Genomic DNA, 24,546 nt, shown 5'->3' with positions numbered 1-24,546 from the left:
AAAACATGATCTGGGTATATTCTACCTACAAGGGACTCACTTTAGATTCAAAGACACAAATGGGTTGACAGTGAAAAGATGGGAAAAGATATCCATGTACAGTAACCAAAAGAGAGCTGGAATACCTATACCAACATTTGACAAAATAGCCTTTAAGACAGAAATTGTTATGAGAGACAAAGTAGGACATTATATAATGATAAAGGGGTCAATTCATCAAGAAGATATTAATAATTGTAAAATATATGCAACCTAACAGAGCCCCAAAATATATGAAGCAAAAACTGACAGAACTAAAGGAAGAAATAGTTCAAAAGTAATAGTTGGACACTTTAATACCCCACTTTCAATAATGGATAGAAGATCAGCAAGGGAATAGAAGACTTGAACACCATAAACCAATTAGCCCTAACAGACATCTATAAGACACTCTACCCAACAATTATAAAATACACATTCTTCTCAAATGCACGTGAAACAGTCTCTGGGAAAGTGCAGATGTTAGGCTACAAAACAAACGTCAAATAAAAGATTGAAATCATACAAAGCATATCACGTGATTACAATAGAATGAAATGAGAAATCAATAACAGAAGGAAATTCACAGCAGCAAAGAGGGAAATTCACAGATATGTGAAAATTATTAACCTGTGGGTCAATGGAAAAATCAGAAATGAAATTAGAAAATACTTGAGACAAGCTGATCCTAAAATTCTATGGAAATGAAGGGACTCCAACTAGCCAAAATGATCTTGGGAAAAGAAGAACAATGTTGGAGGACTCTTCCCGTCTTGATTTCAAAAATTGTTACAAAGCCACAGTAATCAAAACAATGTGGTACTGGCACAGGGGTAGGCATACAAATCAGTGGAATATAATACAGAGACCAAAGATAAACCAGTACATCTGTGGTCAATTGATTGTTGACAAGGGTGCTAAGACCACTAAGGAAAGAATATCAAGTCTTTGCAACAGATGCTGCTGAGACAACTGGATCTCTACATGTAAAAGGATGAAGTTGTACTCCTTCCTCATTTCATGTAAAAAAATTAATTCAAAAAGGGCCAAATACCTGAATATAAGAGCTGAAACTATAAAACTCTTGGAAGGAAACATAAGTATAAATTTTTGTGACCTTGGATTAGACAAGTGTTTTTTTTTTCAATATGACACCAAAAACACAAGCAACAAAAGAAAATAATAGATAAATTAAACTTCATCAAAATTAAAAACCTTTGTTCATCAAAGCACTCTGTCAAGAAAGTAAAAATTTAATAATCCACAGAACAGGAGATAATATTTGCAAATCATATATCTGACAAGGGTTTAGTTTCCAAATATGTAAAGAAATCTTACAACTCAAAAAGACAAAAACATCAATTTTAAAATGTGCAAAGAGTTGCACAACATTGTAAATGTACTAAATGCCTCTGAATTGTATGCTTTATGATGGTTAATAGTCGGTTTTATATGTGAATTTTTTAATAGGCAGAGGATTTGAATAAACATTTCTCCAAAGAAGACATACAGATAACGAACAAATACATAAAAAGATGCTCTACATCGTTAGTCATTAGGGAAATGCCAAATTGAAACCACTGTTAGATACTACTTCACACTCATTAGAAAGGCTATCAAATTTTTTTAAAAGGAAAATAACAAGTATTGGCAATGATGTGGAGAAATTAGAACCCTTGATTGGTGGGAATGTAAATTGATGCAGCTTCTAAAGACAAGGCAGCTCCTCAAAAAGTTAAACATAGAGTTACTAAATGACAGAGCATTTCCACACTCCTAGTGGAATATACCTGAGAATTGAAGACATATTTTCATACAGCAACGTGTACGAGGATGTTCATAACAACATTACTTATGATAGACAAAATGTGGAAACGATTCAGATGTTACTGAGGAACAGATATATTTTATATCCATATAATGGAATATTATTTGACCATAAAAATGAATGAAGTACAGGTTTATGCTATAACATATGAACCTTAAAAACATTAGGCTAAATGAAAAAGCCAGTCACAAAGGACTGCATATTATAAGACTCCATTTATATGAAATGTCCAGAATAGGCAAATCCATAGATAAGAAATTAGGTTAGTGGTTGTCAGGAAATGAGGGGGAATGCTAATGGGTTTGGGGTTTCTTCGGGGGATGATGGAAATGTCCTGGATTTAGATAGTGGCATGGCACAGCTTGATGAAAACTGAACATTTTGAATATTATGTGGCAACTCTGGAAATCAGATCCACACCCCCCCCACCGCCTACTTGTTGCTGCTGCTTGTTGTGGTTTGTTATTGTTTGCTTATTTATTGATTTATTCTTAACTCTTTTGGTGAAGTCTGTGTTTTCTGTTGTATGTGGCCCACTGAAGTGTGTGTTTGTGTGTCTGTTAGCTTGGCATCAGCTTGGGTTTTAATAGTTTCCTGAAATGCCTAGAGCCAAAAAGAGACAGAGAGAGAGAGAGAGACAGAGAGAGACAGAGAGAGAGAGAGAAAGGGAAGGAAGGAAGGAAGGAAGGAAGGAAGGGAAGAAGGAAGGAAGGAAGGAAGGAAAGAGAAAGAAAGGAAGGAAGAAAGAAAGAAGGAAAGAAAGGAGGGAGGGAGGGGTGGGAGGAGGAATAGATATATTTTATATCCATATAATGGAATGAAAAACCTCTGACAGTCTTTGCAGACTGGGGCACTACTCCCACACTTACCAGTCTATATGCAGTTCTGCCTTGGCCTTTACTTCCTGCTTCTGCCCAGCCTGAAGGCTGCCAGAGGTGAAGGCTTAGCATCTTCTCAAGCATCTTTGGAGCATGCATCCAGCCCTGGGTATTTGCATGGCCTTCGTGATTCCCCAGGATCCATGGGAGCTTTCAAAAGCCCTCCCTCCACATGTCTTCTTTCCCAGTCTCTTCCTGCCCAGGCTTTTTCTGTCTATTGCTCTTCTTTAGCGTGCCCCTTGCCCGAGGCTGCTGCAGCCAATATTTGTGCCTTAAATGCTTTGGCAAAAGCATCCCAGAAGCTGTCCCCCCAGCCCTGGTGTTGCTCCAAGTCAGGCAAAACAAACGCAAGCCCTTGTGCCATTCCTTCAGGGAGCCACCAGACAGGCCAGAATCCACAACCACAATTTTAATAAGTTCCATATTGCTCCCTCTGTCATCATGACTGCCACAGGCCTGGACTGTAAAGGATGGTTGGCAGGCAATTTAAAATGCCACAGTGCTCTCTTAGCGTAAAAGCAACTTCTTCTTTCCTCACCAAGCTTCCCCTGGTTGTTATAAGTCTTTAACTAGACTCCAGGGTTCTATAAAAGTTGATTCAGTGTTTGCCAGTTCATTCGTTGTTTTCTGGAGGAATGGATCCCTGGAGCTCTCTATTCTACCATTTTAAATGGCATCACTTACAACATTGTGAATATACTAAAAACCACTGAATGGTACACTTTTAAAAGGTCAAAATGCTGACTTTTATGATTTGTGAATTTTGTCTCAATAAAAAAGGTAATGACGTTAAATAAAGATATTCTGGGTTCATAGAATGGCCTTAAAAAGCATTTAGAGCCAGGCATTAAAATGGGAAGACATTAAAATACGTTTACTGAGCAAAAAATGGAATGGAGGCCAACCAAGCAGTAGAGTGATGCATACTCAGATCAGATGGATAGTCAAAGCCACCACTGGTAAATATCTGGAATAAAGTCACATCTTGAAACTGCTGGATTGTTAAGCAACCTTGGTCCACTAAGGAAGCACATCGTTTAGCTATTGCTGTGTAACAGCAAACCACCTGGAAACCTAAGGAGCTAAAAACAACAACCATTTTAGTGCTTACACAGTTCAGGGGGTCAAGAATGTGAACAAGATCCAAAAGAATTGAAGTCAGGATCTCAAAGAGGTATTAGTTCTCTGTTGACTGCAGTCATCAGGATGTGGAAACAACCTAAATGTCCATTGATAAATGAAGAAAGAAAAATGTGGTACATGCGTACAATGGAATATTACCCAACCTTAAAAAAGAAGGAAATCCTGTAATGTGCCACCACGTGGGTGAACTCTGAGGACATTATGCTATGTGAAATAAGACTGAATGTGTCCCCCTCAAAATTCATATGTTGAAGCCATAATTCCCAGTGTGATGGCATTTGGAGATGCGGTGTTTGGGAGGCAATTAGGTCATGAGGGTGGAGTCATCATAAATGGGATTAGTGCCCTTACAAGAGACCCAGGACAGAGCTCTCTTTCTCTACCATGTGAAGACACAGCAAGAAGGTGTCCATCTGCAAACCGGGAGAAGGGTTCTTACGGTGAACAGAATTAGCCAGCACCTTAATCTTGGACTTCCCAGCCTCCAGAGCTGTGAGAAATAAATGTCTGTGGAGCCACCCAGTCTATCATATTTGTTAGAGGAGCCCAAATTGACAAAGACAATAAGCCAGTCACCAAAGGACAGATACTGCATGACGCCACTTATATGAGGTATCTTAAGCAGTCAAACTCTAGAATCAGAGAGTAGAATGGTAGTTGCCAGCGGCTGGGGGAGGCGGGGATAGTGGCAGTAGGGAGTTGCTAATCAGTGGGCATAAAGTCACATTTATGCCGGATGAATCAGTTCTACAGATCCGCTGTGTAACATTGTCCCTATATAGTTAGAATTGGATACTAAAAATTTGTTAAGAGGGAGTATCTTATGTTAAGTGTTTTTACCGCAATAAAATTTTTTTAAAAAGAAAGAATTTGGGCAGGGCTCGGCAGTGATGGCTTGCCTTTGTGTCTTTCCTCCACGTGGTATCATCTGTGGTGCCCGGCTGGGGCTGGGGAAGGGGCTGGGGCATCCAGGATGGCCTCCCTCACATCCGGAGCCTCAGCTGGGGTGGCTGAATCAGCTGGCACTTGGCCAGGGTGGCTGTGCCTCTGTCCTCTCTTGGTGTTGACTGGGCCCACTCATATATCTGTTTGGTCCTCCACATGGCCTCCCTCTCTTTTTATGGATAGGCTGGACTTAATTACATGTGGCTGGGTTCCCCTCTGAGCAAAAGCAGAATGTATAAGGCCTGAGCTCGGAAATCGCAGAACTTCACTCCTTGCTCATTCTGTTGATCAAAGCAAGTCACAGTCCAACCCAGATTCAAGTGGTGAGGGAAAGAGCCCCTATCTCTTGAGAAGGGGTTGTAGCACGTGTATGCAGGGATGGGAGGAATTTTTGCACCCATCATTGCAGTTTACTACAAATGGTAACCCCCACTTTGGGACAGTATAATTGTGAAAGGATAGTGGTAATTGTCCTGCCTCCTCTGATACCTACCACCCCAGCTGGCGGGTGGGGCTGGGGGTCAGGCTTCGTTACTGCCAAGGCAGAGGCTGGGTGGGGAGCAGAAGTCCAGGCTCTCGTGGTCTCTACTGACACTGTGGGGTGAGGAGGAGTGCCACTTCATCACTGGCCACTGGCTCCCTACTTGGCCTTCTCTGGTAGTCCCAGCAGGAGAGTGTGGGGCCTTTGTTACAGCTTCAAGAAGGTGGACGAGGTGGGCCATTTTTTTCCCTGCAGTGTTCAGAGTGCAGCAGTTATTGTCTGAAATTTTTCTGTCTGGCTTGGCTGCTCATCTCCTGGTTCTGCAAGTAGACAGCAGGCTTTTCTTGGGGCTGCTTTTGGTCACACCTGTTGGTGTTTCCAGGTTGCCAGTTTCTTCAGCTCCAAGTCTGAGGTATACGAGGCAAGAAGAAAACTCAAGGAACTCCCCACCATGTGGTTCCTCAGGTCCCAAGGTCCCTAGCCTGTCTGCCTTCTTCTCTCTACCTCTCGGTCTTCTTAATGTTTGTTTTATATATAATGTCCAGGGGTTTTAGTTGTGTATAACAGGAAGCTTAGGAAATAGAATGTCTATTCCATCTTTGTTGGAAGCAGAAGTCTTTTAAAATTGAAAGTTATAGGAGAATTTTATTGTATATGAAGAGCATTGAAATGTTAAGGAATATTTAAGATTCCTTATATTCATTAAGTGCAGTTTATTAGACTTATAAGAATGATTTAGTTCCTTGTTAAGGCTTTGTTTCCAAAAAACTAGATTTGAGATCTGTTATTTTAATAATACAATTTTTTTGAAAACCAAAGTAAATGCCATAGCCTTTTTTGTCTACAAAAGCTGCCCCTCTAAGAAAGGGAGGGAAAACATGTTTACTAGGAGTTGGACTAATAAAAATAAGCATATTCCCAAACTGTGTTCCATCAAGTCTTGACTCTTTTAGGCTCTTTGGCTGCAAGTAACAGAAACTAGCAAAAAAGATTTGGGGACTGCTCCCAGAATAGAAGGAAGAGCTGGGGAAGCCAGCTTCAGGAAGGACAGGAACCAGGAAGGCTCCAGGGGTCTGACTTGTCTAAGCCTCATCTTGGGCAGGGATGAACCAGCCTTTTTCAGCCTTTGTGTTTCTTAGTCCAGAATTTTGGTCCCAGGAAGAGAGTTTCTGACCTGCCTGGCTTGGATCAAGTGTGGTTCGGGTCACAGGCCCATCCTTGTTTAGGGGAAGAGAATGAAGCTCTTTAAATGACAGTCCCAATAAGACTGTCCAATGAGAACCCCCTGGGAAGATGAGGCTCCATTAATAAGACGGCAGATAGCATCCCTGCCTGTGTTTCTCGTATAAATTCTAATTTCTGAAGGTAGTCTGCGCAAACCATGGCAAGTCCATACATTAAGAGGACTGGTAGAGCAGATTTAGGCCTTAGCAGGTCATTGTGACCAGTGGATGAAGGATGGTGCCATCTGGTAGCATCCCATTCTGGGTGGTGTTCTGTAAACCAGCAAGGCAGCCAGGTCAAGCTTGCATAGTAAAATTCCAATAGAGGGTCTGGGGTGGGGGTGGGGTGTGGCTTTGTGATGGGTGTTGCTTTTCTGGTTTTTCTAGGAAACAGCAAACAGATGGGTTCAATATGTCCTGGGGCCCCTTGGCTTAGGCCCTGCTCATGTCTGCTCCTGTGAACTTTCCTTACAGGAAAACTTGATTGGTGCCCTCTTGGCGATTTTCGGGCACCTTGTGGTCAGCATTGCACTTAACCTCCAGGTAAGTTTCCACCACCAGCACTACCTGGGGCTGATAGCCAAGATGTCTGGTGCAGGCCTAGCTGCCTCTTCTCTGGGATGTTTCCCACTCCATCCCTGGGCTGGGACAATACCCTGTGGGTTGTTCCAGAATCTCTTTAGTTGTTACCCTTACCTCACCCCCCCCCCATTACTCCTCAACTATGAAGACAGTGCTCTTCATTACTTAAAAGTCTCTGGGGGTGCCCTGCCCCACAACCCCTCGGCCCAGCTGAGCTCATAGCACCATGGGAACTGGCTCCACTAGTGTACAGGTGCAGCTGGAGAGCCAGGAAGCCAGCTGTGTGTTCGGGGTGAAGGTTGTTAAAGCCCCTGGGGGTGGCCTTCCACTAGTGGGGCTGGAAGTCAATGGATCAATGCCCCAGGCTCCCCATCATTGGGTAGGATGATTCTGAGGGGAGTTCACAGGGTTTCTCTAAGGGTCCCCAGTGGAACTGAGCCCCAGTTGCCCGAGGCACTAACTCACCCATGAATGCTCTCTCCATTGGTCCTCTTCTCTTCCCTGTCTCACTTGCCCACTCCCTGACTTGTGCTTCCTGGAATCACCTCCCAAATCAGCTACTTACTCCCAAGCCCTTGTTTCAGGGACGACTTCTGGGAAACTCAGACTAAGACTTGACACCTACCAACAGGAAAAATCCCACAGCGCTACCCAGCTCCCGGCTTCAGGGAACCGCCCTCCCTCTCTGGAGAGGACACACGACCAGACCAGGACCTGGTACCTGTGTACCTGGTACCTCTCTGCTCCCATGCACACACGCGTGTGTGTTTCTGAGGCTATGTGGTCTCTTAGCAACTTGTCTGGTTCACTCTCCTCTCTCTGCAGACCAGCACTTCTGCTTACACATCTGCGCCTCTGCAGCCCCCATCGTGATCCTCCCCACGTGGCAGATGTGGCCCTATAAGTCAGTGTGACTTTCTAGGTTTCCTTAGTCACTGCCTCAGTGTCTGTGTCCCAAGTTCACATTTCCAGAATAAAGAACATTGTCCATGCTTGGGCAGGTATCCACCCGAGGGAGGGCAGGGTCCCCTAATAACCACAGGGAAGCTGCAAGCACTTTTACAGAAAGGTGTGTATCCGAGTGGGCACTCTGAACTAGGGGACTCCTGGGCATTGCTGTTAGAGGGAGACGGTCAACCTGAGGGCCGGGCCAACGTGGGGGTCCTTACATCATGGCTCCCACCCCAAGTTGCTCATTGCCTGTGATAAGCATCAGAAATGCACATTCCCGGGCCTCACCCACACCTCCCCTCTGAGGGAGGCCCAGACACGGATATTTTCAGAGCTTCCCAGCCGGTTAGAGAACTGCTGTCATAGAATAGCCATCTAAGCACTGCTCTGCTCTTCTCTGAGTAAGGACACCAGAAAAATCCCACAGAGCTCCCCAAACTATTTTTAAAAGCCAGGGGTGGATTTAGGATGCGTGCATCACAGCATCTTTCCCCCAGACATCTGGATGAATCACATTTTTTTCTCGGATTTCTAGAAGTACTGCCACATCCGCCTAGCAGGCTCCAAGGACCCTCGGGCCTATTTCAAGACCAAGACATGGTGGCTGGGCCTGTTCCTGATGCTGCTGGGCGAGCTCGGCGTGTTTGCCTCCTACGCTTTCGCTCCGCTCTCCCTGATCGTGCCCCTCAGCGCAGTCTCCGTCATAGGTAAGACCGGTCCCCCCCACCCCTCCCCTGGGACCCACCCACCTGTGTGGGCAGTGTCACTGCCAGGATCAAAGACACTCATTAAACAAATCAGTTTCCGCTTTGATGTTAATACCTAACACTTACAAAGGGCTTCATACACAGCGGGCCCTGCTCTGAGCTCTGTACAGATACTGGTCGTCTAGTCTCCTGGCAGCCCTTTGAGGGAGATTCTGTTATTATCCCCATTTTACAGATGAAGAAACCAAGGCACAGAGCGGTAAAGTTCCTTTCCCCAGATCACACAGCTAGTGAGGAGCAGGCCTGGGCTACGAACCAGGCTGTCTGCCTCTAGATTCTAAAATTTAGAAGGTTTATCAGAATTGCTTTTTATTTCTGCTACAGAAGGAAGATAAACCTTACCCATTCATCCTAGCACTAAGCTTTCACAGAGTTCAGATATCTTATGCCTCTAAGAAATGCACATTCAGCTTATTCTCTGATCTTTTTATATCAACTGATACCATCTTTAAAACATCATTAACTTTCTCATCTGCCATTTTTCTATGATTTCTGTAATCCTGAACCAGGGTTTCAGAACATTTGAACCAACTAAAAGACAAAGGAGTTTTAATGTCCACGAGGTCACAAATAAAATACAATTTGAAAAAAAAAAAATTCTTCTCTTCCTGAATAAAAGATGTTAGTAGATTAGTGGCCAATAATAGCTTTTTGTACATAGGAGCAGGGACAGTGAACGTGCTTTGAAATCTTTCCTTCCATCTCAATGGCAAGCATTACAATGCCTAGAAGCTCGTCCCTCCTCTTACAGGAGAAAGTCATGTTTTGAGTCTTAATCCTCCTGGAATTAAGAGGGCCTCTTCTACACCAGGGATGGCATATGTGTGGTAATTATGTGCCCCTCCTGTACCCAAGGCAGACATCACTAATCAATCATAGCATTCCTTCCTAGTGAGCCCGGACGGGCCGTCCGAGTTCTCAGAGCCTCAGGCAGTCGTTACCAGTTACCAGGAGTTAGCAAAGGAGGAAAAATCAATTTGCTTTCCCTGATCCTGTTTATTAAAAGCTCCTCTTTTTCTTGACCAGGGTTAGCAGCCCATGTAATGACCGAGGTCCTCAGGCATGCTGTGTTCTTCCCCACACAGTATTGTTTCAAAATATAATTTGAGTGCCTTCGGTTGAGACAAGTAGTCTGCCATAGTCTCCACTTTTGCCTCTTGTTTTTCATCTGACCCACTTTCCACATCTGTGTTGTTGCCCAGCCCCAATAGGTATTTAGATTTGTTCCCTACCCATTACTGATCTATGCAAAGGGCTTTCAGAATCTTTATGCACAATGAGGAGTAAGTAGCTGGTGACTAAGTGCTTTAAGTATTAGTCTTCGAATTTTAATAAGGATCAAATAACCAAATTCTTAAAAGTAGGCTTTTTGTAATGATTCTTCTGTGACTTCAGATTATGGCCACTGGAAATTAAGAGGCTCTGAGAGTTTCTTAAGTTTCTTAAAATAATATTAAAAGTATGTGAATATTAAAATAATAACCACCTCTAATCAGGCACCCATTACTTATTAGTCATTGTTCCAGGTACTTTAATAGTAATGATGACAATAGCTTAGTTACTGAGCAAACGTTTACTGTGTGACAAATGACTTGCATATATTATCTCATTTAATTGCGAAAGAGTCAAGGAGAGAAAAGAACCGGGGGGGGTGGTGGGGGTGGCGGGGGGCGGATATCACAGGTAGGCCTTGTAGTGGAAGGGGCAAGAGCTCTGGCCTCCGATAGTCCTGGGTTCGAGCTTAGCCCTTCCTGGCCAGCTGCATGATCTTTAGTAGATCCTTTATCTCTCCTAAGCTTCAAGATCCCCATTTTTCAAATGGAATCATGACAGCGCCCACCTCAAAGAGTGACTATGCCAGAAATAACTGGAGTAAGTTGCCTATCACACAGCGAACATTCAACACCCGGTGCTCCTGGCCTTGTAGGAAACCCTCAGGGAGGCTCAGAGAGGAGTTTCTGTTTCTAAGAGATGGAGTAACAAGAGCCCGAGCCCTTGGGGGCATGAGTGAGAGCTTAGGAAGTATCAAGCCCCAATGCAGATGAGCCAACCCGGAGGGTGTGGGCGAAGGGACTCCATCTGACTGATGGCAGCCTCAATTCTCTTCTCCCTCTGCTTTTTTTTTTTTTTTTTATAGCCAGTGCCATCATAGGAATCATATTCATCAAAGAAAAATGGAAACCTAAAGACTTTCTGAGTAAGTTCATGGATTTGAGCCTCTGTTCTTAATTTCATGCTTGTGCTTTTTTTTCATTATAAAACCAGCTCACCCCAGTTTAGGGATCATCTGTCTCCTGCTCCCCGATGTGTATCCGAAAATACACTGGTTTGGTGAATGAGTGGAGAGATGAAGAAAATGGGTAGATATGTGAGAAAGCAAGTATAATAAAATGTCCACTTAAGAGTCTAGGCAGTCGGACTTTGGGGGCTTGCTATACAACTCTTTCAACTTTTCTGTGTGTCTGAAAGTTTTTAAGTACAAAATGTCAGGGAGAAGAAGGTCCTGAGATGTTGCAGACACGCAGCCAGGTTTGGGAACCACTGTTCTGAATCATTGGTGTGGAATAAGAGCAAGATGGGACCAGGAGGCTGAAAAAGAAAAGCATCTTACACTGAAAAAGCAGAACTACTGCTCAGTAAATGATGCCACAAAGACTAAAAGACTCAGAGTGATTTGCAGTAATCCTCCTTGGGAGAAGAGAGGGGCTGGGCTGGTTCTGAGACTAGTGTAAAGGTTTATGTCCCTCCTGGAGTCACTCTAGGTAGTCCTGGAATTCAAGACATGCCAGTCCAGGCAGTGCCCTATGTGAACTGAAAAAAGATACCCCTCTGGGCATCTGTAGTTCTATGGGCACATGCCTTGGTGAGAAAAGCATGGTCTAGATTTTAGCCCCCCTCATCCCTTCAGCTAGGTGCCCTTGTTCAGTGAGCAACCTGCACAACTGTACGTAGCTGTCCTGCTTAAAGTTCCATTAAATTCAGCACACATTCATCCAGCGCTAGACCTGTGCTAGACAATGCAGGCATGTTGATGAGTAAGACTTGTCCCTCCCAGTCTGCGGAAAACTTAAGACAATAGACTTGCACAGAACTTACCATGTTGTGTTTAGCCATGGTTCGTTCATTCATTGAGCAATTGAACAACCGGTTTTTGAGCACTTTATAAGGCCTAGAATGAAAATAAAAGATATTTAATGTGGTATCACATTTCCTGGAGATAGTAGAATGAAACAGGTATAGTTGGTTCTATCACAGAAAAATCCAGAGGCCTATGGTCACCATATGTGCATCTGAGAAATCACAGCCCTTTTCAGCTTGCCCGGGACTGGACTCACCTCCAGAGGCTTTTCACCACTCCACGGGGTTCAACTGGAATGTGACAGGGTCCTGGGAAAGAGTCAGGAGACTCTTGTCTTTCACCCAGGAACAGGCCTCCTGGGCCACCAATGGTCTCTGACAGGCCCGTGGGTATTGATAGTATTTAAATAGTTCCCTTGGGAATAGGTTAGATGGCCAATTGGGAGAGGATGAGACAATTTTAAAAGGTGCGTGGTAGGCTCTGAAGGTTTACTTTTGAGGTTTTTGTTTTATTTTTGTTCATTTTGCTGGACAAGCTTTAGAATGTTCCTTGTAAAATGCATGTTCAAACCACAGTGTAATACCAAAATGACTGAAATGAAGATGAAAAAATGGTGCAGTTTTACTCTCATACTCTACTGGTGGGGGTGTAAACTGGTACAGCCTCTTTGGAAAACCAGTGGACTACTAAACTGAACAGCCACATACCTGTGACCCAGGAATCCCACTCCTAGTTCTGTACCCAACAGAATTACATATGTATTTTCCAAATGACATGCACAAGAATGTTTCTAGCAACATTATTTATTTTAATCCAAGACTGGAGGCTACTTAAATGCCCATCAACAGTATCATATGCACACATGGACCACCCTACAGCCTTGAGAATGAAGGAACTACCTCCACACACCACAATCCAGATGAACCTCACAAATATAGTCTTGTGTGACCACAGACATAAGAAGACATACTGTATGAATCCATTTGCGTAAAGTACAAACCCAGGCAAACTCAGTGCTGGCAGAAGTCAAAGTGTTACCCTGGGGGGTGTCTGGTGATTGGAAGGGGACACGAGTGGGGATTTGGGGGTCCTGCTAATGTTCCATTTCTCAGCCTGGGTGCTGGTTACATGGTGAGTTCACCGTGTGAGAATTCATCAAGCACTTTTTTGTATGCATGCTACACTACATTAAAATTTTTTTAAATATTAAATGTGATTTTTAAAACATTTTTTCAAGTAAAGAAAACCCCCCAAAATACAAACCATAGCAGGTTATCATGTGCTGCCCCGGAAGCACGCGCTGTCCTGGGGCCTGCGCCTGCAGTGAGCCCTGTGACAGCCTCCCCCTCCCTGTAGGGCGCTACGTCTTATCCTTTGTTGGCTGCGGTCTGGCCATCGTGGGCACCTACTTGCTGGTGACATTCGCACCCAACAGTCATGAGAAGATGACAGGCGAGAACATCACCAAGCACCTCGTGAGCTGGCCTTTTCTCCTGTACATGGTAAGACAAGCATCTGGTCCTTCCACCTGAGATGGCGGGAGTGGGGAGTGAGCCCCGAAAACCGGAAACCTGAATTCCCAGCAAGAGGGGGCTCACGGGAGTCGTGCTGCTGTGTTTCACAGCACTGAGCACCGTGCTTGTGGAGAGCGTGTAGTTCCTGGGGAAGTGCTTCTTTTCACTTGCGTCCTGAGTAATGTCTAAAGCTGCATGTGTAGTGTGATAGCTATTTTTTAGAGGTATTTGTAGGTTTGTACATTATCCCTAAAGGACTGAATAGAAAGACAGAAATTCCATCAGTGGTTGTCTCTGGGAGATGGAGTTATGATTGTTTTTATTTCATATTCGTCTTCACATAGCATCCATAATTCGTATAGTAAGCATTTAAAACTTTTATGGTAAGAAAAAAAAAAGTTAAAGATTTAACAGTTATAGGATGTTATTTTCTTCTTTTTGTCCAGTATCACACAGCTGACGGAAGCATGAGAGATACTGGAAACTTTGTCTCCCAAACCCCCAGCCAGAGCTCAGTCCTCTGTCCCAGTTACACCCCAGTTAGGTCTACAAATAGGCTAATGAAGGCAAACATCTAAGGTATTTGATGAACTACTGGTATATTCCTGCTCCATGCCCGGCACCACGCTGAACACTTTAATGTATTGCCTGTCAATGAAAATAATCAGTAATGGGAATAGAGAAGAATTTTATTTGAGCCACCCTAAGAACTATAGCCGGGGAGACAGCCTCTCAGATAGCTCTGAGGAACTGCTCCAGAGAAGCACGGTTTTCAGCACAGTTTTCTATCCTGTCAGAACAAAGAACATCAAGTAAGTCAGGAATACAGTCCTTCAAGGTTTAAAAAAAAAATCAGCACATACACAGCGAGTCAGTATGGCCTTGGTACCTGGGAAGGGAGTCTGATCATCAAAGGAGGACCAGCACTGGCATCCCGGAAAGGAAGGCATTTAATCTTTATTTTTAACATGGACATTCTTTACCTCTGGTCAGTATGCCCTATTCTTTAATAATTAAAGCACATATACCATATATGTTTGATAGGACTCAAACAGGCTGTTTGAGTTAGCATAAAATTGGAGTTAAATCATTGATAAGCCAGAATGACTTCCCTGTACCTTAATATGTGAAAGTTTATTTCATCACATTTCAGACTCTCTCAACAGTCCTATAATGTAGGCATTTTTCTCCCCATTTTATGGATGAGAAAACTGGATCTCGGGGTTGGTGAACTTGCTCAGAGTCCTGTGAGAGCAGAAATGGACTTGACACCTGCCTGCCTGGCCTCACGGGCCACCTTCCTTCCACGCCTGCTGACAAAGGGGTTCTCTGTTTTCCCTTGACTCAAGCAGCCTGGGGCTGCTTCAGGAACCCCAGAATGTCCTTTTTCCTCAGATTGCCCACAGGGTGGAGGATGGGTCTCCCCAAGTTTGGGGCCTGGTTATCTCCTTACCCCCAGCCAGCCCCAGCATTTACCTGGTGGCCATAGAGAGGTGTCTGCCGGGCAGACCCATCTCTTCAGGAAAAGTTTGACCTCAAAACACAGACTTTTCTTCCAGGGAGTCCAGGACTCGAGTCTGTTACGTACCATGTAGCTTTAGCCCAGTCACTTAGCCAGATGCTCTGCCTCCTTCTCTGTAAATTGGTGGGGGTCACTGGACCAGAGACAGGTGACAGGTGGGAGACAGGTGGGAACAACCCAGCACCTGGCCGATGCTCAGTGGCCAATTCAGTTTGTCTTCCTCCATTGTAACTGTGAGGTAGTGCTGCTAGCTAGAGAGATGTGGCCAAATCAAGTTCAATAAATATTTTCTGAGTGTCTGCTATGTGCCAGACACTGTGGATTTAAAAAATAAATGAAGGTGGAGGATATAGCTCAAGTGGTAGAGCACATGCTTAGCATGCACGAGGTTCTGGGTTCAATCCCTAGGACCTCCTCTAAAAAAAAAAAAAACCTAACTACCACCCCACCAAAATAAAATAATTAATACTATAATAAATAAATAAAATGTTAAAAAATAAATAAATAAATGAGACTGCTCACAGAGCTTGTGGTCTGTCAGGAGGCAACAACCATACCCAGCCATCCCGCCATAGGATGCCACGTGCGTTTCCTGCGTGCATTTAAGCGTCATGAAGAATGGCTGGAAAACTGGGCTCCCCTCTGCCCCGAACGCACACATGAAGGCTGGGAATGTTGATGGGTAACTAACTGTACATCTGCTTGATGGAGCATTCTGCAACCATTAAAGATAATTATGACAACTTCATAAAACATGAAAATTGTTTACAGCAACGAAAACCAGCCCAGTACAAAATTGTGCTTTGACTATGATGACAAGTAGGTAAAATATGTATTCACTGTGACAAAGACAGGAAGAAACAGGAAAATGAAAACAGCTGTGTTTTATGGTGTCTAATTATGAGGAATTAAAAAAATTTGTTTTTCTTCTCAAAATGCCCACGAATGTTTCTGCATTGGTTTTTAATGATAGATAAACTTTGGTAGGAGGTTGGGGTGGGCAGGCGGAGCTGAGCCATTGTCCAATGTTTCTGCTTAGGTTTTGCTGGGTGCTGGGAACGGGCTTCGCCTCTTGGGAAAGTGTGGCCAAATTTCTGGACCTTTAAGGAACAGAAAGGACAGACTGTGGATGCAAGGCCAGGGGACTTCCAGACTTCAGAGTTCACAAACTTATCATTGTCTCGCAGTTAAGATTCTTCTGACTGAGCACCTGCTAAACACCAGACACTGGGCCTCCAGCCTTTAGGCAGTGTAGCCTAGTGGGAAAGCCCACGGGCCCTGGAGCCAGACTGTCCAGGTTCAAATCCTGGGTCTGCCATTTAGTTGGGATTGCACTAGTACCTAGTTTGTAGAATTACTGTGCTGACTTCATGAGCTGGGTAAAGATAAAATGCTTAGAATAGAACCTGGCATATTTATGAGTTCATTAAAAGTATAAGCTGTGATTATGGCCCTGCAAGAACTATTATCCCTATTTCACAGAGGAGGTAACTGAGGTTTAGAGAAGTTAGATGACTTGCCCAAGGCCACACAACTAGTTCAGAAGGAGATCCAAGTTCAGAACTGGGCCTCCCTCATCCTACATGTCCCCTTCTTTCAACTCTAGCAAGCCGCACACATCGGAGGCTTGGTTAGGGGGCAGGTGGCATGCATACTTTTAAACAAAGAGCTCTTCTCCTCGACGAACAAGTGTCTCCCTCTTTGACCAACTCCCAGTCTTAATGGGGTTACCCATGGAACAGTGAAGTGGGAAGAAACCAACTCAGCCTGATGAATGTGGACCGTCCAGGACAGGGTGGACGTGAGGCCAGAACCTGGCCTGCAGAGCCCTCCCATGAGGTGAACTCCTGCTCAGTGTTGTCCAGGGATTAGAGAGAGTTCCTCAGCATTCCTTCCATTTCCCCAGGGTATCCATCAGCGGTTTGGGAAATGCCGGGGGTTTCAATTCCCTTTCAGCTCTGAGGGCCTGTGACTGTGAAATCAGCAGCCTGAACTCCAGCCCCACTCACTCGGGTCTCCCAGTCTTGCCTGGGCCCCCTGACCTCCCCCCTTGCTGCTGTCCATAGCTCGTGGAGATCATCCTGTTTTGCTTGCTGCTGTACTTCTACAAGGAGAGGAACGCCAACAACATCGTTGTGATTCTCCTCTTGGTGGCATTACTTGGTAAGTGAGGGTCTGGGTGATTGAGTTTTGTCGCCGCCAAGTAGCACCAAAAGGAAATGTGGGCTTTGTTTACCGAGCCGTGGCCTCTGGACCCAGGAGCTGCTGGAGGCCGGCTCAGGCTGGTCCGTCTGCATCAGCAGCTGCAGGGGCTGGGTCCCTGCTGAGTGGACGCAGCTCTTGGCGGTTCCCTGGTGCCGCTGGCTATGTTCAGTGTCCTCGCTCAATTCCTAGTCTCCTAAGTGCCGGGAAGTGGGCTGCAAACTGGCTAGAGCAGTGAACCAGACAGGGTGCCGCCCACTCTTAAGGGAGGAAATGACAGTAAATGAGTTGACAAATACATCGAAAGTGTAAGTTTGGGCAGTGACAATTTCAATGAAGAAGAAGAAAGCAGGGTAAGGGAGGCGGGGATAGGGTTATTTCAGAGACGTCAGAGGTGGAGCAAGTCCCAATAACTGAGTCTCTAAGGGTTCATGTAAAACCTATCAGAGGTTAGGAATTAATTCTAGATTCAAAGGCAAAAATTGATTTTAGGGGGAGCATGGGGGTGGTAATTATGTTTATGTATGTATTTATTTAAATGTAGGTACTGGGGATTGAAGCCAGGACCTCATACATGCTAAGTACACACTTTATCACTGAGCTCCACCGCCCCCAAGAATTGATTTTGATTTTACTCTTTCTCTCTCTTTTTTTTTTTCCTTTTAGAGGCATGGGTGATTTGGGGGAAGTGGCTCCTAAATCAGATTGGGGCAAGACTCTAACCCCACATAGGTGTGATTTACTAAACAGAGCTGTGAGAAGTACCTGTTCTGGGGAGGGAGGGGAGGAGGTGCAGCCCTGCTGCTGCCTCTTAGTGCCTCTCCCTGTTGAAGCCTTGCTGTCCTCTACAAATGGGCAGTGAGAACACCCAGATCTCAGCGGGGAGAGGAGATGCCCCGAGATGAGCACAGGTGCCCAGTGTGTGTCACTTCCCTGTGCCCCTCCCACAGCAGGCCCCCACTCCAGCTACAGGCCATAAACCACACAGATGCGCGGCATCATAGGACAGGGTTCCATTATTTATTTTTTTTAAATAGCTTCACTGAAATATAATTTATATACCGTAAAGTTCACTTGTTTAAAGTATACAATTCAGTGATTTTTTTAGTATATTCCCAGAGGATGCAACCATCATCACAATCAAATGTTAGGACATTTTTGTCACTGTGCCCCTTAGCAGTCACTCCCCGTTTTCCATCCTCCCAGGCCCTGGCCAACTACTAATCTACTTTCTGTCTCTGTGGATTTGCCTTTCTGGACACAGTATACACACAGAATCATACATTACGTGGCCATTTGCCACTGAGCATAACGTTTCAGAGGTTCACTCATGTCGTAGCATGAATCAGTAGTCCGTTCCTTGATGATTTCATTTTCACAGTGGGTCGGAAGATCACGGTCCCAGAACGTCCTCTCCCGGTGAGCAGCAAGGCCAGAAGGTTCTGAGGCACGTCGGCCGACCCCCTCCCGTCCCCTCCTCACTGACAAGGACAACTTGATGAAAGTGCCTGTCTTAACTGGCTGCCGATGTTTGAAAACTAGTCTAAGTGGTGGAGGGGCCCCGAGCCGCTGTGTATGATGGGCTGTTGGCAGGAGAAGGCAAAACAAGCAGAAGCTGAAAAGAACAGGAAGGCAGAGCAAGGGGCTTCATTTGTGCCGTACCTGGGAGTTTCTTGTAGCTCCTGCTTTGGCAGGGGGTCCAAGAGTCAGAAGTCGTGTCTGCCCCACTGGGTAGAGCAGTGGTCTCCATGGTGATGTGAGCAAGTTGGTCCACTGGATGTACAGGAAGAACAGATACTAGAACTGAGATTTATTTCTATCTCTACCTTTTAAATATATTTCCTGCACGTGTTTTGTAACATACATACCCCGTAAGCACAGTATTACGTGGCTGTAATCATAAAATAAGTAAACATGTATTTGAAGAGTATGCACATATGCACAGGGGTATGCCTTCTAAAACGTGGAGATCTCTGGTCTAAAGAAGTGTTTTTAAAAATACAAGTGAGTAAGCATTTTAAAAGACCCCCAAGAGCAAAAAACCCTCCTGAGCTCTTTCCACAGCACACGTTTTTCCTGTGATTGCTGTGAAAATGATACTCAAAAGAAGCTCACTGTTACGTTCAAAGATTGTTTTGCATCTTGCTGTTACTAGGGAAAAGGGGTGGAAAGGAATAAATTTGGGAGTTTGAGATTTACAGATGTTAGCCACTATATAGAAAAATAGATTTTAAAAAAGTTTCTGCTGTATAGCACAGGGAACTATGTTCAGTATCTTGTAGTAACCTTTAATGAAAAAAATATGAAAAGGAATATATGTATGTGTATGCATGACTGGGACATTGTGCTGTACACCAGAAATTGACACATTGTAACTGATGGTACTTCAGTTAAAAAAAAAATTCCCAAAAAGATTTGTTTTGACTTCCCGCACATTGTGTTCCAGGCACGGTGCTGCCACTCTGGGGTTCAGAGACCTGAACTCACTGCCCTTTCTTGGTAGAGCTTCGAAGGGACGTTTGGGAATACCTGTTGGGTTCTTGCCTTCCTCTCTCACGGGAGATGCACAAAGATCCACTGCAAAGGGAGGGCATCATCTCACTGAGTCAATTATTGGCTTGGCTCCACCAGCATTCCCTCCGTCTTTTTTACCGCATCCAGTCCTTGGGGTCAGACGCTGACTTTCAGGGTCTGACTCCCTCCGTGTCTCCAAGGCTCCCACACATTCCCGTTCAACCCTCTGCAGGCTCGATGACTGTGGTGACGGTAAAGGCCGTGGCTGGGATGCTCATCTTGTCCATACAGGGGAACCTGCAGCTTGACTACCCCATCTTCTACGTGATGTTCGTGTGCATGGTGGCGACCGCTGTCTATCAAGCCACGTGAGTTGCAAGTCCTTCTCCTGCTGGGCCTCTCCATGGGGGTCTCTTCCATCTTCTGGGCCTGGTTATATTTGTTTTTGAAGCCATAGGGAAGGCAGAATGTTCAAAGGCCAGGGTGTGGCACCCACTGTGGAGAGAGGGGCTGCTAATATGCTGAGTTATCACCTGGAGGGGCCCCTGTGGCTTGTAAAGTGGTGTATTTTTCACTCTGCCTCAAAGTGTGAGAACCATGAATGGAGCGACCTCACTTCTCATCTGCTCTACGGCAGGCGTCCATTTCAGGGACCTCAGGGAAGCTGTGCTGTCCCCAAGAGGCCCCTGTTCATCTGCCAGGTGGCAGACAGAAAGTTGTTGTTTCTTGTCCTCAAGAAACCTTTCCAAGTGGAAGAGCAAGGTGACCATTTCTCCCTCAGAAGCAGCAGTTCTGAGGGTGGGCCTGGACCTTGTTCACGCCTGAGCTCCGGCGCCTAGGAGAAGGCACATGAGTCCTGCGTGGGGCCAGGAGTGGGGACGGTGCAGGTTTCAGTGTGGTGGGTGGGGCTGGTCAACCCCGGGCAGCTCAGGCCCTGGACTCCAGCACCAAGGCTCACTGTCCACCAGCAGCACCTCCGGGGATCGTGGGGGTCACTGCCCGGTGCCCAGTGTAAGCACTGCTCTCACTGCCTTCACGTGAACTTGAATTCATTTGATTCCCGCAATTGTGATGTTATCCTCATTTTGCATATAAGGAACTACAGCAAAGTGAAGTTAAGGGGCCAGGAAGTGGCAGAGCTGAGACTGGAACCCAGGCATCTGGCTCCCTGCCCATCCCGCACCCCTCACCCCTCTGCCCTACGCCTCCTCCTCCTCTTCTCTAAGACACAGATTCCTCATCCAGAAATAAGAGGAGAATCACAGAGACTCTTAGTACGGCCCCCAGGATAACATCCAATAAACAGCAGCTCCTTTCGTGACAATCACTCCTGTCACTTTGTCAGTTGTCTCTATGCTTAGTCCTGCTGCAGCGATTTCGGTGCCAGGCTCTGTGCTGTGCCCTCCAGGGGTTCCAGAGGGGATCGGTGCCCTGCCCACCTCGGAAGTGTCTCACTCACGCAGTCAGCATGCATGTACCGAGGGCCTGCTGTGTGCCGGCCGTGATGGGCCTTCCGCACGCAGAGAGATGAACTGCAGTCACTTAACTATTTTTTTAAACACAGTAAAACCATTCAGTTTCATTAATTAACATATGTTAAGTTCACACATAGTCTAAATGAAGCCTATCGAACGACACTGTAGGATCCTTAATCAAAATACAGATTACCAGCATTCAGAAACATTCTTGTTCCTCTGATATAATCATCCGAGAATTGTGTTTATATGGTTCACAGAGCGGAGGAGCTCACAACCCTCGTCGGGGGACAGCCCAGGAAACAGGCAATTACAGTCGGGTGGGAAGTGTGTTGTGGAGTAAGCAGCTATGCGATAATAACCAAAATGCTGTGAAGAGAATGGACAAAGAATATATCCCCAAAAGATGGAGGGTTACCCTGGATGGAGATTGTAGTGAGAACGTGATTGTTGAATTAAGAAGAAAATTTATTTAAAAAAATTACAACATAAGGCAGAATGTGACCAGTACTGTAAGAGTTCCTTGGAGTGTTTAAGAGACCAAGAATGGCTTTTTGGTGGGTTGGGGACACAGGGGACACAGAGGTGAGGAAAAGGGCATTTCGAACGATAGGAACCACGGGGACAGGGGTGTGAGACGGGGAAGGCATGGCCTGCGCAGGGGATGGGGCTGGGCCTCGGGCTGAGTGTCCAGAGGAAAATGGCAGCAAAGCGTGGACCCCAGCCTGGGGGAGACCCAAGGCTGGCATCTTTGTAACCCAAGGAGTGTCCTTTGTGCGTCATCTTTGTATTTCAAACCAAGCCTGCTGTCATCGGCTTTCACCTCCGCCTTTCTGACATCCCCACCACCCACTGACCCGAGTGCTCCTGTGTTGAAGGTTTTTAGGTCAAGCCTCCCAGATGTACGACTCCTCTTTGATTGCCAGTGTGGGCTACATCCTGTCCACGACCGTCGCCATCACAGCAGGTAAGCCTGGCTGGTGGCTAGATTTCTGTCTTCTACCTTGACAGCAGGTATACTACCCTAGTGTGGAGGGAGGGGACGCTGCCTCTGTCTGAAGGCCAACTCCGCTGACTTGTTCTACCACCACAGTTGTAGATGGTTTCGTGGGAAAAGTGCAGAATTTAGAGGCAGGGAGTCCTGGGTTTGCACCCCTGCACTGACACAGAGCTGTGTGACTGTGGGAAAATCACTTCACCTCTCTGAGCCTCAGATCCACATTCATAAAATGGGAGTGCTAACATTTACCTCCTAGAATTGAAATATGTACAATCCAAATGTCGCCAACTTTGTACTGCCTGTGTGAGGTTTCGTTTACAATGTGTACCATCATCTGCTAGCTCCACAGCGTCCACTGGCCAAGTGACCACACATTTCTGCTATGTAATTTTTAGAGATGAATGTATACATAACAGGGGCTCAGTAAGCGATCATCATTATTACATTCCCCTTTTCTTCTACTTCACCCTTGGATTTTTTCTTTTTCTTAGGTGGCTTCACAGGCTGTAAGCATCAGTGTTTGTTTGTTTTTAGTTGGCAATGGTGGCTAAAGTTTTAGAGTAGAAAGACCAGTAAGAACCAGTGTGCCTCCCTTTGAGGAAGGCCTGGCCATAAAGCTGCATGCTTTGCCCCTCACTTTAGACAAGTGGTGCCCAAATCCTGCTCACGGAGGGAGGAATCGAGAGGGCACCGACCCTGCCAGGGCCAGCGCTGTGAGTGGTACCAGGGTTGGGGTGGAGCATTGCCCCAGAGCAGCCAGAAAGCTAACCTAATGCAGAGATGTAAGTTGTGGTCAACAACTTTGGTCCAGGCAGGGTTGAAAGGAATAGCAAACACCATGATTGAGCCAGAAGTTGGGTGGGGAATCCGGAGCTCCGGAATACTGCAGGAGGTGCATGGAGGCAGAATGAGTCCAGACGGATGCTGGCTGCCGGGTGAGGGTGCAGGCCCGTGCACTCCCGTGCTGCAGGGCTTGATGTCTGCTGGCCGTGTGAGGTTAAAGAGTTTCGATGGCTTAAGCACAAAGCCTTGGTTTTCCATCTTAAGAAGGATGGGGGAAAGGAGAGTGTAAAAACTGGTAAGTAAGGTCAGTAGATAAGATCATAGTGTCATTTTATTGGGAAATGCTGGGTGAAGAGTACATGGAAACTCCATGCTATTTTTGTGAGTCTAATATCTCAAAATAAAAAGTTAAGGGGGAAAAAAAGATGGCAGTAAGAGGGGCTTAGGAGGGGGAGAAAGAAAAAACAATGTTTCCCCAAATGGCTTTTACTCCATTCTTGTAATATCTTACTAGGTGCAGTCATAGTATTTTTTGATCACTTTGGTTTCCTGCAGGGAAGAGAGCTTGGCCAAATCCTAGACAGACTGGCGAGTGTAGTTGATCTGAAAACAGCTCACCCGTGTTTTCTATCGTTTGCTGCTGCAGGCGCGATCTTTTACTTGGATTTCATCGGGGAGGACGTGCTGCACGTCTGCATGTTTGCACTGGGGTGAGTCCCAGCCCACTCCCGGGCCCCAGGTCGCGGCGCGTAAATTCCAGGCGGGTTGCCCGTCTCCCCACTCCGGCTTCAGCCTCCCAGGCAATCCTTTAGAGCCAGAGGCGCAGTTGGCATTGGGAGCTCTGTCCCCAGAGGCGAGCGTGTTACTCCCCAAAGGGCCTTTTCTCCTTTTCCTTTCTTCTTTTGGGCTTTAACCGCCTTATCACTTTGAAAACATCATATTTTGACACATGAAGACTCACAATCTCACCTCAGATCAAAGAAACGCATATTGAAGCTACACTAAACGTCATCATTTTGCAAAAGCCAATAGGATGGGTGACGTCCCATGTTGGCAAAAGGGTGAGGAGACCGGCTGTCTGCCAGTGTGAGAAGTTCTCTAATGTGGGAGGACAATGTGGCAATACCAGTAAAATTTTTAAATGAGGATCCATTTCTAATCATTTATCTTGGAAAAGTAATGGAAATGGGACATAAAGATCCATATATGAGGGTGTTTATTAATTTTAAAATCAATTGTGTAAGCAAATAATTGGAAGCAACCTCAGTGCCCATCAGTAAAATATGGGTTAAATACATTATATTATGTCCATGTAATTACTGCCACTTTGAAAAATTGAGGCCAGTCTGTAGGTCCTGACATAGAACAATGTCTAAGATGCATTAAAGTTACATTTTTTTAATGTACAGTGTACCCTATGATCCAGCAAATCCACTTCTAGATATAGACCCAAAAGAAATGAGTACATATATTGACAAAGTGATTTGTACATGAATACTTACAGTAGCTTTATTCATAATATGCCCGAGTTAGATACAACCTAAATGTCCTCAATAGGAGAGTAGGAAACAAATTACAGTGTGTTCAGACAGTGGGTTCAACACAACAGTTAAAGATACTGAGGAGGAAGGGCATAGCTCA

The 24,546-nt window shown here is 45.4% G+C and overlaps 1 protein-coding gene across 4 annotated transcripts in view; it reads left to right on the top strand.

The window, feature by feature from the left end:
- The window catches only part of NIPAL3 (NIPA like domain containing 3), a 44,010-nt gene that overhangs the window by 14,069 nt on the left and 5,395 nt on the right, over positions 1-24,546 (top strand). For all 4 annotated transcript variants that reach the window (XM_031464359.2, XM_010989797.3, XM_031464360.2 and 1 more), the window contains exons 3-10: positions 6,991-7,059; positions 8,585-8,756; positions 10,954-11,013; positions 13,252-13,397; positions 16,998-17,094; positions 19,880-20,015; positions 22,001-22,089; positions 23,552-23,615. In XM_031464359.2, the coding sequence (XP_031320219.1) occupies positions 6,991-7,059; positions 8,585-8,756; positions 10,954-11,013; positions 13,252-13,397; positions 16,998-17,094; positions 19,880-20,015; positions 22,001-22,089; positions 23,552-23,615 (833 nt within the window). The remainder of the gene's footprint in view (positions 1-6,990; positions 7,060-8,584; positions 8,757-10,953; positions 11,014-13,251; positions 13,398-16,997; positions 17,095-19,879; positions 20,016-22,000; positions 22,090-23,551; positions 23,616-24,546) is intronic.

The sequence above is a fragment of the Camelus dromedarius genome, chromosome 14 (genome assembly GCF_036321535.1).
Source record: "Camelus dromedarius isolate mCamDro1 chromosome 14, mCamDro1.pat, whole genome shotgun sequence".
NCBI classification, from domain to species: domain Eukaryota; kingdom Metazoa; phylum Chordata; class Mammalia; order Artiodactyla; family Camelidae; genus Camelus; species Camelus dromedarius.
The sequence above is the reverse complement of the archived record's forward strand: the minus strand, read 5'-3'. Positions and strand labels throughout refer to the sequence as shown.